This window comes from Rhincodon typus, chromosome 16 (genome assembly GCF_021869965.1).
Source record: "Rhincodon typus isolate 14 chromosome 16, sRhiTyp1.1, whole genome shotgun sequence".
In the NCBI taxonomy this organism is placed as follows: Eukaryota; Metazoa; Chordata; class Chondrichthyes; order Orectolobiformes; family Rhincodontidae; genus Rhincodon; species Rhincodon typus.
In genome coordinates, this window is record NC_063347.1 from 49,592,730 (window position 1) to 49,610,676 (window position 17,947).

General features: G+C 39.1%; 1 protein-coding gene across 11 annotated transcripts in view; it reads left to right on the forward strand.

Annotated features, from left to right (window-relative positions):
- Window positions 1-17,947, forward strand: part of LOC109914530 (acylamino-acid-releasing enzyme-like) — a 136,872-nt gene that overhangs the window by 55,925 nt on the left and 63,000 nt on the right. For 10 of the 11 annotated variants that reach the window (XM_048606267.1, XM_048606266.1, XM_048606270.1 and 7 more), the window contains exons 11-20: window positions 644-765; window positions 1,902-1,962; window positions 3,243-3,340; window positions 5,972-6,023; window positions 8,929-9,017; window positions 9,942-10,080; window positions 11,309-11,389; window positions 12,950-13,030; window positions 14,491-14,579; window positions 16,527-16,717. In XM_048606267.1, the coding sequence (XP_048462224.1) occupies window positions 644-765; window positions 1,902-1,962; window positions 3,243-3,340; window positions 5,972-6,023; window positions 8,929-9,017; window positions 9,942-10,080; window positions 11,309-11,389; window positions 12,950-13,030; window positions 14,491-14,579; window positions 16,527-16,717 (1,003 nt within the window). The remainder of the gene's footprint in view (window positions 1-643; window positions 766-1,901; window positions 1,963-3,242; window positions 3,341-5,971; window positions 6,024-8,928; window positions 9,018-9,941; window positions 10,081-11,308; window positions 11,390-12,949; window positions 13,031-14,490; window positions 14,580-16,526; window positions 16,718-17,947) is intronic. The other variant, XM_048606265.1, reaches the window with a different exon arrangement.

Here is a 17,947-nt window from a genome sequence, read left to right on the forward strand (position 1 = left end):
GTTGCAGGAACAGCAACTCATATTCCGCTTGGGAACCCTGCAGCCCAGTGGTATCAATGTGGATTTCACAAGCTTCAAAATCTCCCCTCCCCCTACCGCATCCCAAAACCAGTCCAGCTCGTCCCCGCCTCCCTAACCTGTTCTTCCTCCCACCTATCCCCTCCTCCCACCTCAAGCCGCACCCCCATCTCCTACCGACTAACCTCATCCCGCCCCCTTGACCTGTCCGTCCTCCCTGGACTGACCTATCCCCTCCCTAACTCCCTACCTACACTCACCTTTACTGGCCCCATCCCCGCCTCTTCGACCTGTTTGTTTCCTCTCCACCTGTCCTCTCCTCTATCCATCTTCTATCCGGCTCCCACTCTCTCCCTATTCATTTCAGAACCCCCTTCCCCTCCCCCTTTTCTGATGAAGGGTCCAGGCCCAAAACGTCAGCCTTTCTGCTCCTATGATGCTGCTTGGCCTGCTGTGTTCATCCAGCCCTGCACCTTGTTGTCTCTGATAATCTGCATGACTTGTTTTCAAATGTTAATCTGCCCCCACCTCCAATTATCTGAATATATTTACTCCTGATAAATTGAGATAAATTATGTGCTATAGTGAATTCTAATTTTTGAATATGCTGAATTGTCATTTACAGCGCAGATTTCCTCAGGAGTACATTCTGTCCGTTCCCCACGCCTTAGTCCTGACCAGCGTTATTTAATTTACCTGGAGGGTGGTGATGTTAGGACCCACCATCAGTGTCACAGTTTATCCTTGGTTAGTATCTTCGTCAATGTATCTGTAAATTTATTCCAAGAATGTTGTGAATAAAGAAATCTTTTCCAGTTGTCTAAAATATCAGACAGCATCTGAATATTCAACATTGCCTTTCTAATTCTGGGAATGCTCAACAATCAAAATTGGACAGTTATACAAAACTTGATCCTATTACCGTATTCAGACACCAGATTCTAAACATTAAAGCTTCAAGTGGGTACTTTTTGTTTTAAATTGAAAAATTACAACAAATATGGTAATTGTAAAAAAAGAAACAACTTATTTAGTGCATATATCATGAGCAAATGCCCCAGATATTTCATTGAGAAGAAAACAGATTCTGGCTCAACACAGGAGGAGCAAAAGCTTAGTCAAACAGGTGAAACCAGGTGTTCCTCCTGGCTCTGTAGCAACACTGCAGTTGATGCACTGGCTGAGTCTCTCAACAGCCCTCCCCAACACTATCTGACAATTATCTGTGCTGGTATCCATGAGTTTTGCTGAGCCCCAACTAAACAGCATCAGATCACATAAACATCTCAACAGTGCACCTGAATTGAATAAATGAGGTCCAAAGATCAATTTCTAGTGAGCTCAGGGCCTTCATTTCCTGGCATGTGCTGCAGGCTTATGTCTCACTTTGTCAATTTTTAGTACAACACTAAACTTCCAGCCAGCATGTCGTATCCCCAGTACCCTCTTTGATGTCACTGTGGATGTCAAGTTACCTGGTCGAACTTGATCCTTCCATTGGAAAAGAAATTGCAGACACTCCCCACGATCTTTTCCCAACTTTAATTTATAAATAATGGAGAAGAAACTTAAAATGTGTTCCTGACTTGTATTAAAACTGATTTTGTGATGGTCACCAAATGACTAGGGTGATGGGTTAGTTCAGCTATGTTACAGATGCACTGAGGGGTAACTGTGCAATAATTGAAATGAGTGAGATTTTTTAAACTTTGTTTCTGGGCGAAGTGTCACTGACAATGCCAGCATTTGTTGCCGACCAGAATTGCCATTAACAAGCTGTTGGTCACCTGCTGCCTTGAACTGCTGCAGTCAATCTGAAGTAGGTACACTGTTGTTAGGAAGGGAGTTTTCAGTCCTGTACTGAATCATGTAATTTTTTTCAGTATAATTTGGACAAAAAAATAATATCGACTGTGGTGAACGTTGTGGATTGTCCAACTGTGGGTGAGTGATGGAAAGTTTATCGTTCTATTAATTTGAAAAATAAGTCTCCTTAAGGCTGCAGATTTTATCTGTACTGTTCTACAGGTCCCAGTTATTTTACAGTACCTTAGAGCCAGTTTGCACATTTATGTCTGGAATGTTATTGTCAACCATCTATTTGGCTGTGCTTTTTAAGCACATTTCCAGTAAAGTCACAGGACAGTGTTCAGCACCAGAAACCATGGCTTCTTAATGCTCCCAAGCCTGGCAGCACCATTGGTGAATGATGTTGTCGCTACTGCTAACTGTCATGACTGAAATCACACCACAATTTAGAAAATGAACTTAGCTCTTATTTTTATGAATACACAATATCATTATCGAATTGACACAATGTAACAGATGAAGCGGTAGATTTTCAAATCTTATCCCTTATGCTATTTCTGACTTCCTATTTCTGAACGGGAAGGGCTGAAACCATTTGGAAGAATGGGGTTTCTAAGCAAGAAACAGTCTAAGTCCTCCCCAATCCTGGTAGCCATCTGATACAATGATAACGGATTAGTGGACCAATCAGGGCAATCAATTGCCATCTATTAGTAAACAACAGATTCAAAAAAGAAACCAGGAAAATCCCACTCGTGAGCACTTATTGAACCGTTGATCCAAATTGGTCTCTTTCTGGCAGGCGTGCTATAAATAAATACATTTTGTGAAGCAAATTACTCCTATACTCTATCCTAACCTTTTATTTTCTGAAAGTATCTCGATGTGCATGTTACTTCTTTTAGTATTTTAGTTCACTTAAATAAATTACTAATCTGATAAATCTGAACTTGATTGGAACCCAAATCTTTCTTTGCAAATCAGTCCCAGATATCAATTGTGACGTCTTTTTTCTTGGAAAGTTGAGGAACAGTTTTGTCAGTGAGTAGATTCCTCGGCAGTATATATGTAGTTAATCTTAACAACTCCTATGGGAGATGTATACAGCAGAGCAGTTGGTGTACCTGGCCCAGAGATTTCCTTTTCTTCCATCTTAGTGAGTATACAAGTGGACCCTGTCTCCACTAAGATTGATTAAAAAGACACTCCACTGGGGAATAATTCTGTAATAATAAAGCGTAATTCTGTACGCTTGTGTTACAAAATCTGAAGCCCATCATTAAAGAACAAACCTACAATTTTGTTACATTGAGAACGTAAACACCCACTGATTATTGAGAATTGTTGGACATGAATTCAAGTTGACTGTATTACAAGTATAATTTTTAAACAATGATAACTAATGTCTGTTTCAGATGGATTTACTGGCATTTACTGCTCAGACCTGGCGCAGAACTGCTGGGCAAGAGATAGCCAAAGGGTTGTGATCGACACAGCCCAGAGAAGCAGAAAGGTAACTGGGCTATCGTTTTATAGGACCAAGTGGAAAGGGAGCACAGAATCTGTTGGATAATTGAAGACTGAGGAAACATCCTTGTCATTTTTATTATTCATTCACAGGATGTGGGCATCGTTGGCCGCCCATGTCTAATCGCCCCAGAGAATGGTTAAGGGTCAACCACATCACTGAGTCTGGAGTCACATGTGGGCCAGATCGGGTAAAGACAGCAGATTTCCTTCCCTAAAGGGAATTAGTGAACCAGATGGGTTTTTCCGCAATAATTAGCAATAGTTTTCATGGTCATCATTAGACTCTTAATTCCCAATGGCGGTATTTGAACCTGGGTCTCCAGAATAGTACCCAGGCTTCTAGTCTGGCAATAATACCACTAGGCCATTGCCTCCCTGCTATAATGTGAAAACCTAGCTTATCACCAGAAGGTTCCAGCTAGTGCTGCATGTAACTTCTTAATGAGTGTTGGCAATTCCAGGAGAGGATCAAACGACTTGTGGAAGAATAGATAAATCAGTAGTGCAATCCTAAGGGGAAAGAAAAAAGCAAATAATGTGCCCAAGTGCTTTAGCAAATCTTGCACTAAAAATCTTATGGATGTCAAGTTTTTGGTGAGTATTCATTACTGGTAAGATCATCCGAAAACATAGGCGCAATTTAACTATTACTCCTCAACTCCTTCATCGTTGCGAAACTGTCAGTCTACTAATCCGATATCTGGAAATAGATGAGCAGCAATTTCTTACAGTAAAAAAAATTTGGGAAGACTATAACCATTGTTTATAGTTCCTGCTCCATTTCCTAGTTACCCAGTTCATTCAAATCTCACAAAATTGTATTTGACCCTGAGATGAGCTTCTGACTGCATTCACATCATCACTAAGACTGTTTATTTCCATTTTATAATAATGTCCAACTTCCCAGCTGCCTCTGCTGATCTTCTGGAACTTTTGTTTGCATCATTATTAATGTCACAGTTAACTACTCCATGCATTCTGGACTGCAATCTTTCATTTTACCTTACGTCAGCTTGAGTTCATTCAGAATGTTACTGCTTATGTTCTGACTTTTACCAGGGTCAATGAAACTATTATGCTTGTGCTTGCTGACCAGCAAGTCAATTGAAAATTTTCATTTGTTTTCAAGTCTTCTTTGGTCTTGTTTCTTTCCATCTCTATCTACCTATCTATGCTCACCTAACTCTGGCCTCTCGACCATCCCTGATTTCAGTTGCTGCACCTTTGGTGATCCGGTCTTCAGTTGCTTAGGACTTAAACTCTGGAGTTCCCTCACAGTACCTCACTTTCCTCCTTGAGGACACTCCTTTAAATCTGCCTCTCTTGTGTTTTGGAGTCATGTTTTATAGCACTTGGGACATTTATTAAAGTGAAGGCATAACTAAATATCTTTTGCTGTTGTTGAGTAACAGGGTATCCTTTGTTTAAGAAATCCAATTAAACAAGTCCATGAGAATTGAATTTTGAACAACTGTTTTAAATAGAAGTCCCTCTATAATTGAACATTTATTGAAAGCAGCATAATGCAAATTTATCTTTATTTGGTATAATCACTGTTACTGTATGTGGATTTAATTTTCAATTTCACTTCAGTTTGTGAAGTATTGTGTCAGCATTCTAAGTGTATAAATAGGTATGAGTAATATGTTACCTTCATAATGTTGACTTTATTTCAGAACTTAGCTCCAGTGTATCAACATGAGTTTTATGTCACTTTTGACTTCACCATGCTTGAAGCATTGGAGAAGGCAGTCAAATATGGGTTTAATTATATTCTTTAATTATAGAATCCCTACAGTGTGGAAGCAGGTCATTTGGCCCATTGAGCCCACACTGACCCTCCGAAGAGCATCCCACACAGACCCATCTCCTACCCTGTCCCTGTAATTCTGCATGTTCCGTGGGCAATCCACCTAACCTGCATGTCTTTGGACTGTGGGAGGAAACTGGAGCACCCGGAGGAAATCCATGCAGACACTGAGAATGTGCAAACTCCAGTGCAGACAGTCGCCCAAGGCTGGAATTGAACCTGCGTCAAAAATTAACCATGATTTCATGGTCACCATTCGGCTCTTAATTCCAGATTTTTATTGAATTCAAATTGTATCAACTGCCGTGACAGGATTTGAACCCAGGTCCCCAGATCATGAGCTGGGTCTCTGGATTAACAGCCCAGTGATAGTACCAATACACCATTGCCTCCACTTCCTTGCTTTCACTCTTGCTTGAGATTAGAGGGAAAGGCATGGGTATGTTCTGGTTTTGCTGCTAACAATATCTTTCTTCACCCAGATGGCCATTCTTCACATCGATTCTTGACTGTGATTGACTGCTAGCTTTTAATTCATGGAGAGTATCACAATCAAGTGTTTTTTCTGTTTTTATCCGGCAGTCCTATTGTGTATTTGAAAATGAGAATGTGACCATTTTTGTTTCTTTTCTTTCTCAATAGGTGCTGGTGCCAATTGTATTGTGCTTAACTATTGTCTTGACTAAGATATATGGAAAATATTTCATTCTTTAAACCCATGCATGATATGCAAAAGTGTTCACAAACTCAATTAACAAGGCTTAGTCTCTACTGCTGATCTGTGTTTATTCCTTACATTCTCAGGATCTGATTGTAATAAACACTCCAACAGGAATTGTGACATCAGTCACTACTGGTAAGTATTGCTTGTTCCTCTCTTTCCTCTTCCATTATATCTACATTGCACTGCTTCCAATACAATTCTGAAGAAAAGAAAATCCGAATGTTGGCCTTGCATTTTATTTCCTGCCTGATTTTTACCTCATCAACATAGCCCTCTCTATCCTTTTTATAGTCACTTTCTGCTAAAGAAAAAAGTAATAGGAAGCAAAAATTCCAGGCTGTCAGGATTATTGTCTGGATTGAAATACAGTCACGTACACATGTCTATCGTAGTCTGTCAAAGTCCTCTTATAGAGTCATAGCATGATCCAACTTTGATCGAACTCGTCCATGCCAACCATGTTCTCAAACCAAACTAGTCCTACTTGATTGTGTTTGGATCATATCCCTCCAAACCTTTGCTATTCATTACTTATCCAAATGTCTTTTAAAAGTTGAAACTGTACCTACATCCACCATAACTTCGACTGTGAGGCACACACACTGTAGGTAGACATCTCAATAAAGTTCTCATATTGAACATTCAGCTGTGTTGTGCACTTAAAACATGGTGCAGAAGAGGCACTCATGCCACTGAGGTGAGTGTTCAGAGCAGAAATAAATAGCACAGCTACAGAGCTGTGAGCTGCCACTGAGAAAGGAAAAAGACAAAATTAAAGGATACAGTTAAGACACAGCTTAAGAGAAAGTGGCTGCAGCTTTTCCCCATCAGCTCCTTTTCAAATTGCACTCAGGCCTCATGTCTGCTAATTTGATACCTGTGGATCCCCATACTCATGAAGTCAGCCCCAGACCCTAATTTTTTCCATTGATTCATCCAATCTGATAATGCAGTCCTTCACAGTCCATAGTAGAGCAGAATCTATGTGTTCCTGTTCTCCACAGGAAGTCTGTGCCCCATACCCCCATGGATAACAAGAATTTGATGAACTGGGAATTCTTCCACGAACAATGGCAGAATTATACATTAACTGTGGATTTGTTGAACAAACCAGAACAGGATGGGAGATTTCAAGACTGGGGGTACATTTTTAAGGTAAGATGAGAAAGATTTAAAAAAGACGAGGGGCAAATTATTTATACAGAGGGTGGTTCACGTGTGGAATGAACTTCCTGCGGAAGTGGTGGATGTGGGAACAATTACAACGTTTAAAAGACATTTGGATAAATACACGAATTATGTTCGGCATGGACTGGTTGGATCGAAGGCTGTGTATGTCTTTATAACTCTTAAGTACAAGTCGCTATGCTCTTCTCACCATTGGGAAAAGACTTCTCAAAGTATGTTCCAACCTACATCTCTCTGAAGAGCAGAACAAATGTGGCAGAAATTTTAAATGCTTTGAAGGCTGCCTTGAGACCGAAGTGAACGTTGCATTTGTGTGGTATAGATCCGATACTAAGGAATAAAGTTTTTAAATCAAACCATTGTCAACAGGCAACATCATTGACTCCGCTTGCAGAAATCTGTGAATTTGTGCAAATACAAGATGAACTAATTAAAAACAAAATCACCTTAGACATTAAAACCATGACAGGTAAAAGTAGAATCTCTGATTCTTGAAGAGGCTATAATGATATGCAGAAGGTGTGAACTGGTAAAGCAACAGCTACGTGCATACATGGAAATACAGGTGAGTTTGTCTACAGTGTGAAGAAACAATCCAGGGTTGTGCACTACATCGATCAGCTGTTCATATCTGTCCACTATATTGAGAAACAGCCTATGCCTTCCAAGTTCGACAATATGGAAAACAGAAAAAGTATCCACAGAAGAACAAGTTGCAAATATTGTGGAAGTAAACACAATAAAGCAAAAGAAAGCATGACCAGCATAGAAAAACAGTGTTGTAACCGCAAGAAGCGAAACCATTTTGCGCACGTCTTTTACTAGGTGATAAACAAACAGGCTTATGACAACACTTGCTACAAAGATGTCAGACAACATTTCAGACAAATCAAGTGTGGCTACGAGAGACGTGTCGGAACTGGCAAGATTACTTTTTTCAACAAACACTTCTGTTGCCAGCTCAAATTTGACCTGAACTCTGATTAATTTTAAAAATGATAACTTCAGATTGACAGGTTCCATGCATTAAACGATTTTGCAAATTTTGAACACCACAAGCACAGATTTCTTTTGAATAGAAAGTTTAGGATTTTTCAACATTCAGCTTTGAATGCACTTTCTGAAGAATGTAATGAAAATTGTAACTTGTCCACTAAAGGAGATTTTGATTGTTACAACATTGCCCATTTTCTATATAGCCATCTTGAACCAAGTTTAAACAGAATGAAAGATGATAATCGTGTACATTACGATCCTATCAGCAGCACTCGGGAATAAGTTATTTTACCTTGATATTGACAGGTTGATTTTTGAGCAAGTGTGCATACCAGGCTGCGGAAATACAGAGAATGTATTTCCTTATTGTACAGGATAGTCTATTCATGAGATTGGGCAGGTGAACTCAAGGAATTGCTGGTAAAGCCTAAGTGTCATTAGCCATTGTGTTCCTTTTTGAAGCCTGAAGAGATCATCATCTGTACAAAAGCTGATATTTTACCCTAAGCACTTAAGATTGAAAACAAAAAATGCTATTAGCACTGACCATCTTGGTTCAACTGCCTTAACAATGACCAGCACCTTTTTTCCTTTCATGTAACTGAACTAACCCTTGACCAAACGTAAGATTTTCAACCCCACAAACCTACTAGGAAGACAACTTGAAGTATTGTTCACGATTTGAAGGCAGAGGTCCTCCTAGTTTAGTCTATGTCAACATAGAAACACCCTGAACACACTCAGAACTCCACTTTCCTTTTAGGCTTACCAATCTTTAGTAAGAAAGAGTCTTGCCGTTGAGTCTGAAATGTTTCTGGTGAGCATCTGGAGTATTCGGTTTTGTCTGCTATAGGTTCAGAAGTTGGGAGCTGGAGACTGCTGGACATTCACCAGGATCTGATGGTGGTTAGCTGTTCATCCCCTAACTGTCCGCCCACTTTGGTAAGTGGACCCTTTGATTAAATTAGACCTATACTATTTTTTTTAAATGGTGTGAAGCCTGAAATCTAACATTGACCGTTAACAGTAATTGCAGAAATCCGCTAGGTTAGGGGCCATGGATTCTGATAATATTAACAATGTATATATGTTTAAATTTTCAAATATATCATTTGTTAGACAAATAGTATCAAAACTCTAACCGTGCAGTACTTAAGTGATTTTATTTACCCAGTCTGCGGTACACATGAATTTTTGAACATTCACATTTGATGAATAAGCTCAGCAATTTTCCCAGCACTGGCACAGTTTTCCTTATTTTCTGACAGATGGCCTCCCCAGATTGGGAATTAAGTCTGCTGTACCTAAGGTTTTTCCAGTCCTCTGCACTGACAGACCTCCCCTTGAGGAGTCCGAAGGCTGAAATAAAACCATGCAAAACATTTTAAAGAGCACCCAACTCCAATACTTGTCTTCCAAACACATAAGACAGATGATTGTTGCAATAACAGCAATAAACTGTGTTGCATCTTTAATCTGCTCAAGAAAACTTTGTCCAGCAATGTAAAATTTTGAACTTGTTTTGAATTTTTAAACAATCATAGTTGTAGAGAAAATGGAAAAATGTTTGCAATACTAGTAAAAATACATGTATCATGTATCTCTATGCACAGAAATGATTTGCAAAGTGTCCTACTATTCATTGTTTATCCCCTTTAACTTCATTAGGTGGTGTAAATAATTCTTGAAATCTGCAGAATATAATGAGTTCCCATTGAGGCATCAAAGGGCAACACTGCAGAGTACTATTTCATCACCGTTAGCCTAGTGACTCCACGTAGCACAGAGGAAAGCCACAATTGTATACTTTACAGAACATAACAGGCAATATTGCTTATATTTGTAAAAACTATTTTATTTCTATAGAAGATAGGTTTCCTGCCAGCTGCGGGCCAAGAGGAAAGGATCACTTGGGTGACACTGGATGAAACTGAGCCATTGCCAAGAATAGAGTGGAAAATCCTGGCTTTTACACCTCCACCTGAACAGAGAAATCCTAATTTCCGTAAGTAGTTTGAGGCAATATATATCTGGCAGATCTTAATCTCAAGGATATTTATATTTTTACGCATAAATCTTTTTTTCACTCTCTTTTCAGGTCTGCACACAGCTGTACGTAACCATATTTGAATAAAACACTTTGTGACTTTTTCCAGTTGTTGCATTTTAACTGCTTCATACACCAGTGGTGTTCCTTAGCATTACTTTTCCAGTATCTTTGAATTTAGGACAATATTTTTATATTATGGACGAAACATTAATACGTTTTGTTTTAAAAAACATATGTTTTGTTGAAACTTTTAATCTTGCACTCGTTGGCATTCTTGCAGATTGTCCTGCTGTAATGGGGAGAAATCAACATGTACAGTGTATTTTGGTTTTGTCAATTGAATTGGTATTCTTATGAATTGTCCTGGTGAGGTCAAAGTGATGTCTTTTTCCAATAATATTCAAATTCTGTACTGCAAACAATTTCTTTTTATTTAACTGGAGGACACCGCAGTCAAGCTTGATTCACAATCTACCAACTTTTATAATGATGGCTTACTGGATAGGTAGCACAAAGATCCAGAAAGATCAAGTCACTTTGGCTTGCTAATACACTTAGTGTGCTATGATCTGCTGGGCCTTTGGAGACAGCACTTGCTTGGTTTCATATTGTTTCTATCATTTTGTTTTTTGTCTTGCATGTTGATGAGGTAAAGGAGTAATATCAGTGATTACAGCAGTAATGGTATTCCTTCATTGGATCTAAGTTCTGGAACTCCCTTGGTAAAAGCACTGTGGGCATACGTCCATCACACAGACTGCTGCAGCTCAGGAAGATGGCTCAATGCCACCTTCTTCAGGGCAGTCAGGAATAAATAAATGCTGGTCTTGTCAGTAATAACGACATCCCATGAAGTGTTTTCCTGAAGAAAGGACAGAGCATGTTTGTTTTCGCTCTACCTCGCATCATGTATATACATTTTATTGGGCAGAGTTGAGGTTTCTTTATGCTGAACTGCCAAGACTGGTTAACGTTAGAGCTCTAGTTCTTGTTAGTTTCCCACTATTAAAAGAGGCCAAATGTGACTTTACATATCGTGTTCACAGTCCGAATGTTTCTCATTCAAGGAATAAGGAGATGTGGGACACCAAGAGTTAGCTAGAATTGAGTGCAGAATTATTTTTTTTTTAATTTCCATCATTTTATTTTAATTGTACTTTGTTGTTTCTTGAATTTCTGACAGCTGTCCTCCAATTTGAAAGTATCCTACTCACACCTGAAAAGAATGAGAATATCAAACCACCACTTGTTGTAATTCCACATGGTGAGTGGAAACCCAGGCCATACTTTGGTCTGGAAAATGTGCATGAAAGGAGACGCGGTTAAAATGTTGAACTATATCCTGCTAACATTTGTTTCTAGATAAATGGAGGCTGTTATTTTGGGAATCGGGGAGAAACTTTATAGAATTGCCTCTGAAGATTGGATAATAGGAATCAAGTTCACAATAAGGCAAATTGTACCTCAAAAGATAACTTGCTTCATGAACCATATGGAGTTTATCCTTCATTTAAAATAAGTCTGAAAATTAAAGATTTAGAGAAACAGTAAAAATATTATTAACAATTGAATGTTGGGATGCTTAAAATAGAAAAGAGTTGTTGGATGTGGCCACTAGCTGTCAAAAAAGTAGAAAAAGTGTTTCGGTATGCATTCACAGGATGTGGGCATCATTGGCAAGATAAAGCCAGAATGTATCCCATTCTTGATCGTATATAATCCTTGTGAAGGGAAAAGTGAATCACCTTCTCAACAACTGAATGGTTTGTTGTCCATTTCAGACAGCATATAGGAGTCAACACATACAGACTAGACCATAACAAATAGGAGGGCAGTGGTTAGCCACGTAGCCCATTGAGCCTGCTTTGCTATTCAATAAGATCATGGACGACTTAATCGTGGCCATAACTTCTCATTCTCCATAACTTAACACATTTGTACGCCAATAACCTGTATAACTTGGTCTTGAATATATTCAATGACTCGGTACACACAGCACTCTGGCGAAGAGAACTCCACAGACGAAGCACCCTTTGAGAGAAGAAGTTCCACCTCCTCTCCAGTTTACATGAGAGACCCCTTATTTTATACTGCTACCGCACCCGCCCCCCCGCCTAATTCTAGTTATTTGCTTTACCTGTATGCCAACTTTTTGTAATTCATGTACAAGGATACCCAAATCCTTCTCTAATGCAGAAATCTGCAGTCTCTGCATTTAAATAGTAACAAATGCTTTGCTCTTCTTCCCACCAAGGTGGAAAATTTCACATTTTTCTTACATTGTACTCCAGCTGTCAAATATTTTACATTCGCATAAGCTGTTTCTTTTTAAAGATTGTTTTGTATCCTCTCATGACTTGCTTTCTTAGCTATGTTTGTATAATCAACAAATTTTCTACAATATGTGTAAGGAGATCAAGTTTCTTTTCCATAAATGAGATTTCTGCACTAGTTGGATTTTCATGACTATCAGCCTACTGTCACTATTCCTTACACAGGTTTTTTTATTCCAGAATTATTAATCAACTGTATTTAAGTTGATGTTGTGAAACATTTCTTTGAGGATTCTTCTGGGATTTTTCCTGAGTTAAAATAATGGTGAATTGATTATAATTGGTGAAAAACTTTGTTTACTTTTTTTTAATAGCCTTTTACTGTATCTCCAAGTGTGTCCCATTATCAATTATTATTTGAAATGCAGCAACTGTCGATATGTAGGCAAATCAGATGGAGAAATGGAAAGGATATACGGGTTTATTATCATGTCAGTAGCTTATTCAGCCATATTAACATAAATCTTAATACCATGTGCTTCATTCTACAGGAGGACCTAATTCGATCTTTGTTGCCGGTTGGATGCTGCTGCCTGTTGCTTTTTGTAGGCTGGGATATGCAGTGCTGCTTGGTTAGTATCAGATTTAGTAATTCTATTTCTCCCCCACTCCGCTCCTGATATAAATGGTTACATTTTGGGTGTGGTCCCACATGAGTAGGTCGATTTATAGTGGCTTACTTTGATCACGTGTGCTGTACAGCTGAATCCAGTCTATAACCAGAAGGAAGTGGAGAATGAGTTAAAGGCCTGAAGGGCTAAATGGCCTACTCCTGCGCTAAACCCCTTTGTTCCTGTGTCCTCACTTGGTAACCCCACAAAAGGGTCATGTGGTCACAGTCACATAAGAAACCTGGTTCATTTTTTTTTGCTTCAGAGCCTCTGAAGACGTTGCAATTGGTGTTTATCTTTGCTTCCCAGGATGATTTTAGACTAATGAATGGTTTTGGTGAGAAAAATAAGTCTGTATAAACTAGATATGATCCAGCCAGATGTGGTGATGGTTGGCTTTCTAATTAGTTAGTCGCTCTCTGGATAATCTGTAAGCTGCACCACAGGGAATTGAGGAAGCAGAGATGGTCCAAATGGGAGTGGGTTGAGGTCTAACTAGAATCAAGCACATCAGCAGTGGAGGTGTGACAATAATTTAGCATAATCAATGGTTGCCAAAGTTAAATGGTGAACAAAAGCCAAAGATTTGGCATTTGAGAGTCTGAAAATGTAATTGTTCATGACTTGGATGAATGTTTTGTTCTGGGATTGTGATAACTTGGGGGAAATTGAGTTAGAATGGGATATGGGGGTGTATGTGATGTGGGAAATGAGAAATTGATTAAAAATGACTTAACGCCTGATTGAGACCATGGAAGTAGAGAGGCCCAAGGAAAAGCTGAAGGAGTTGGAGATTGTTTTCCAAGGCCTTTCAAGTAAAGTACAGAGTGACAAGAATCTGTAAAAGCTTTTGGGTTGTATGTGTGACTTAGAGTATACATTGTGAACATAAGGTGCATGGAAAAACATTTGTTTCTATTGCCCTTTCTGTCATTTTCTATTTGACATGTTTTGCCTTGAGGTTATAAGCTTGATGAGGAAAGTACACAATGTTGATGTATCTAAGAATGAAAAATGTTGTATGGAGACGAGTTGAATTTTGTTCCACCTTCTGTAACTTTAACCAACTGTAAAATTGAAATGTTTTGTAACATACTTTTATATTTATAATTTAACAGAAAAAAATGAACATACGTGGAAGAGTTAAGTAATGTAGAAGGAGGGCAGTGAATTGAAGAAAAAAGATAAAGATCGTCAAGGATAAGTAGTTACTCTGTATCGAGGCTGAGTAAGGAAAGGATAGGTATCCTAGTATTGAGATGTAAGGTGACCATCCTATAGTCATAGCTGGGAAACTCTACTTTGTAACCCACTTACGTTTTTATTTGGTCTAGTTGTGGAACCCTTGAGACATCTTAAATGATTGGCTCAGGTTCGTTCGAGTGTGCTACCCTGATGGAATTATTTTGTGTATTTTGCAGTGAACTACAGAGGGTCCAGTGGCTTTGGACAAGACAGTATTCGCTCACTGATTGGTAACATAGGAAGCCAAGATGTGAAAGATGTACAGGTTAGCAGTTAGTCAACAGCTTACATGAGAAAAGACAATGCAAAACAAACTGCAGAAAAGTTGAGTTTCATCTAATATTAGATGTATTTGATATAAAAACAGAAAATGCTGGAGAAATTTAGCAGTCTGGCAACATCATGGAGAGAGAAACAGAGTTAATGTTTTGCATCCAGTATGACTCTTGAAAACAGTAAGAGGCTGGAAAATGAAGATTTTTATACACTTGACTAAGCACAAAGCTAAGTCACACAATTTGTTTGTCTAAAAGTTATTGTAGCAAAACACATCAATATTCTTCACAGTCTCTTAAAAAATGCTGTGCCTTATTGCATGACTTTTCCTTTACAATCATGAGTGAATCTGTAATAATTCATTGTTCTCCTGCCACAGGCATTCCAATTAGTAGATGATTTCAGGAATGCTAAATGTTGGCTGTATACCTATTGACTATAAAATGCAATATTAGTTGCAATGTTTATGTATCAAAGAGTAGCAAATTCACTTGCATGCTGTGGCACATGACACATTTTTTATTCTGTAGTTCAGTCACTTTAACTACTAATTAAATGCTAAAATTAATTCATTGGTTTGTCAGTGCACCTGCGTACTCAGACGAAATTGCTGGAAAAGATGCTTGAACCCAGAGTGCTTACTGCTCCTGATGACTTAAAACTAATTCACATAATTGCTACTGTGTTGACTTCAACATTTAGTGTACTTGTGTTTATTTCAGAATTAATGGAGTTATTGAACTAAACAAGACTCAAATGCGAGAGAATGTTGCTTGAAATTTCAGTTGTGCCAGTTCTTATGCCACATGAAATTTACATTGACTTGTTCCTGCAATTCAGTGATGGTTAAAACTGGAAATTTTGCGTATGCATTAACAAAATCAAAACTTAACATTCTCACTACGCTAGTGTGACGCAGTAACTTCTACTGAAGGCTTCAGGTTTGATCATTGTTCTGTGTTAAATTTGCTGATGTCAGGTGACATTCAAGAGTTCCTACTCGTAACACTCTGCAGCGACTGTGCTGAAAATGTAGTAAGTGTGTGTCCCATAAACCCAGAAATGACTAATCGAAGCACCTCCTTGATGGTTATATTTATCCAGCGAATACCTCACCCACAACAGACCAAGATGATCTCATACTTGAGCCTCTGCTTTGCCTGGCAGTTGGCAACCAGCACTGGATTGCTTGTCTATTGTTTACTGACTTAGGTTGGATGTGTGCTTGAGCAATATCAAATAACATGGTTGGGCTTTCTAGCAGTGTTTCTTATGACTGAATTGCCTACTAACATTCATTGTCAAGGTTTACATTGAATAACGGTGAGATCCGGAGAAGGACAAAGATCAACTATGAAAGTCGACAACACTTGATGCATTTTAGTGATTACATTACAGACATTGTGCTTTTTACTTTATGATATTTTTCATTTTGCTATTATTGTCATAGAGTGACACAGATCAGGGAGTGATTCAGTATTGTCAGACTTTAAAGAATGCCAAATTGGTACGTCTGCAAATGGAGTGCAGAGAAGAAAAGCATTGGCATCAGCAGTGGCTGTAGATTTGGCACGAGGCTTCTTGTTGTTGGCTTTGCTCATGACCTACTTGTATGCTTACATAAAGAGCTTAGTCATTCACAAAATAAAAAGCTTGTCTCTTGTAACCAAATCTTTTAATATTGCATTGGGCATCAACAGTTTCAGCTTGTCACAAAAAATAGAGTGCATTAATTGATAATAGAAACTCTTGGCTAAAGGAGTTTGCTTGGAAGATGTCGAAAGAAAACCTTGTCCTGTCAAACAGTTAATTTGTGAAATGGAGTGCAGATCAATCATGGTTTGTTGGAAGCATTACAGTAAGGGTTGGTTAGGAAAATCTCCAGAATGGTGTCTATTTTTGTACTACTTTTCCAAAAGCTTCACTTTTATTTCAGTATGCTGCTGAAAGTCTGTTAAAAGAAGGGGTTGTGGATTCTCAGAAGGTGTTGCTGATTGGTGGTTCTCACGGAGGCTTTATTGGCTGCCATCTGATTAGCCAATATCCTGATTTCTACAAAGCCTTTGCCACAAGGAATCCTGTCATTAATCTGGCTTCCAAGCTGGGGACAACAGACATTCCTGACCAGTGAGTGCAGACTTTCCTTCCCGGAATCAGTATGTTTTCAAATAATATGTTAGATTTTGTTGCTGAGGTATGCCAGTTATGTATGCCTGTGTAAAGAGAGCACCCATTTCTAGATTCCTATTCTAGTAATGCATAAGATTGTGGTGCCTGACTGAGGTTCTGTGCTGTCTCTGAACTGTGGGATCCAGATTTTATTTTGACCCAGTGCAATCTGATAAAAGTCTCTTTCAGTTGGTTCTAAGATTTGAGCTACAACACAGTTTGGCAAAGTGCTGAAGTAGTAATAATGTCACTGGACTAGCAATTCAGACATTATCTCCCTCACCCACTCCATTCCTGTTGCTTCTCACCCCCAATGTGTTGCTCCCCTTGCAGACTCACCTTTTTCTCAGCTTGTTTGCAGTCCTCTCCCATTTGCAGACTCCTTTCACACCATCCGTCACTTCCCAGGCTTCTGTTTTTACTAGCCTCACTTCCCACCAACCCTTCAACAGTTGTTTTTTTTGTCCAGCCACTTCTTGAGGCCTCTGGCCCTGCTTCCTTTGTACTGACCACCTACCTGTGGTCCTGCTTGGGCTTGGGAGACTTGCTCACCGCCAGTATTAGCTACTTTACCGCTTCACCAATCACAGGCAGCTTCCCTCTGGCACTTGCTTTTGTTAGGTTCACTATGAGCCCATCAAGAGCATGAGAGGGGAGCAGTTCTCTGCAGATTCTTATTGTCCCAACTCTGGGGAAGGGAGTACTTTTTTTTTTAAAATCTGTTGCCCATGTGATTAAATTTTCTTCCCAACATGGCCACTTTGGTGAGAAAATTCACTTTTTCTATGTATTTTGAGCTTCTGACTTACTGAAACCTTTCCATCATCTACAAGGCACAAAGCAAGAGTGCAACAGAATATTCTCCACTTGCCTATAATTTTGCAACTCCAACACTCAAAAAGGTGAGCACGATTTAGGATAAAGCTGCCTGCTTGATTAACAGATAGTAGGAACGGCAGATGCTGGAGAAATATTTCTGAAGAAGGGTCTAGGCCCGAAACGTCAGCCTTCCTGCTCCTCTGATGCTGCTTGGCCTGCTGTGTTCATCCAGCTCTACACCTTGTTATGCTTGATTAACAGCCCATCCGCCACCATCACATCACCAATGCACAGTGGCAGTGACATTTATCATGAATAAGATCCCCTGCAGCAACTCACCAAGGCCCATTAGGTAGTACCTTACAAACG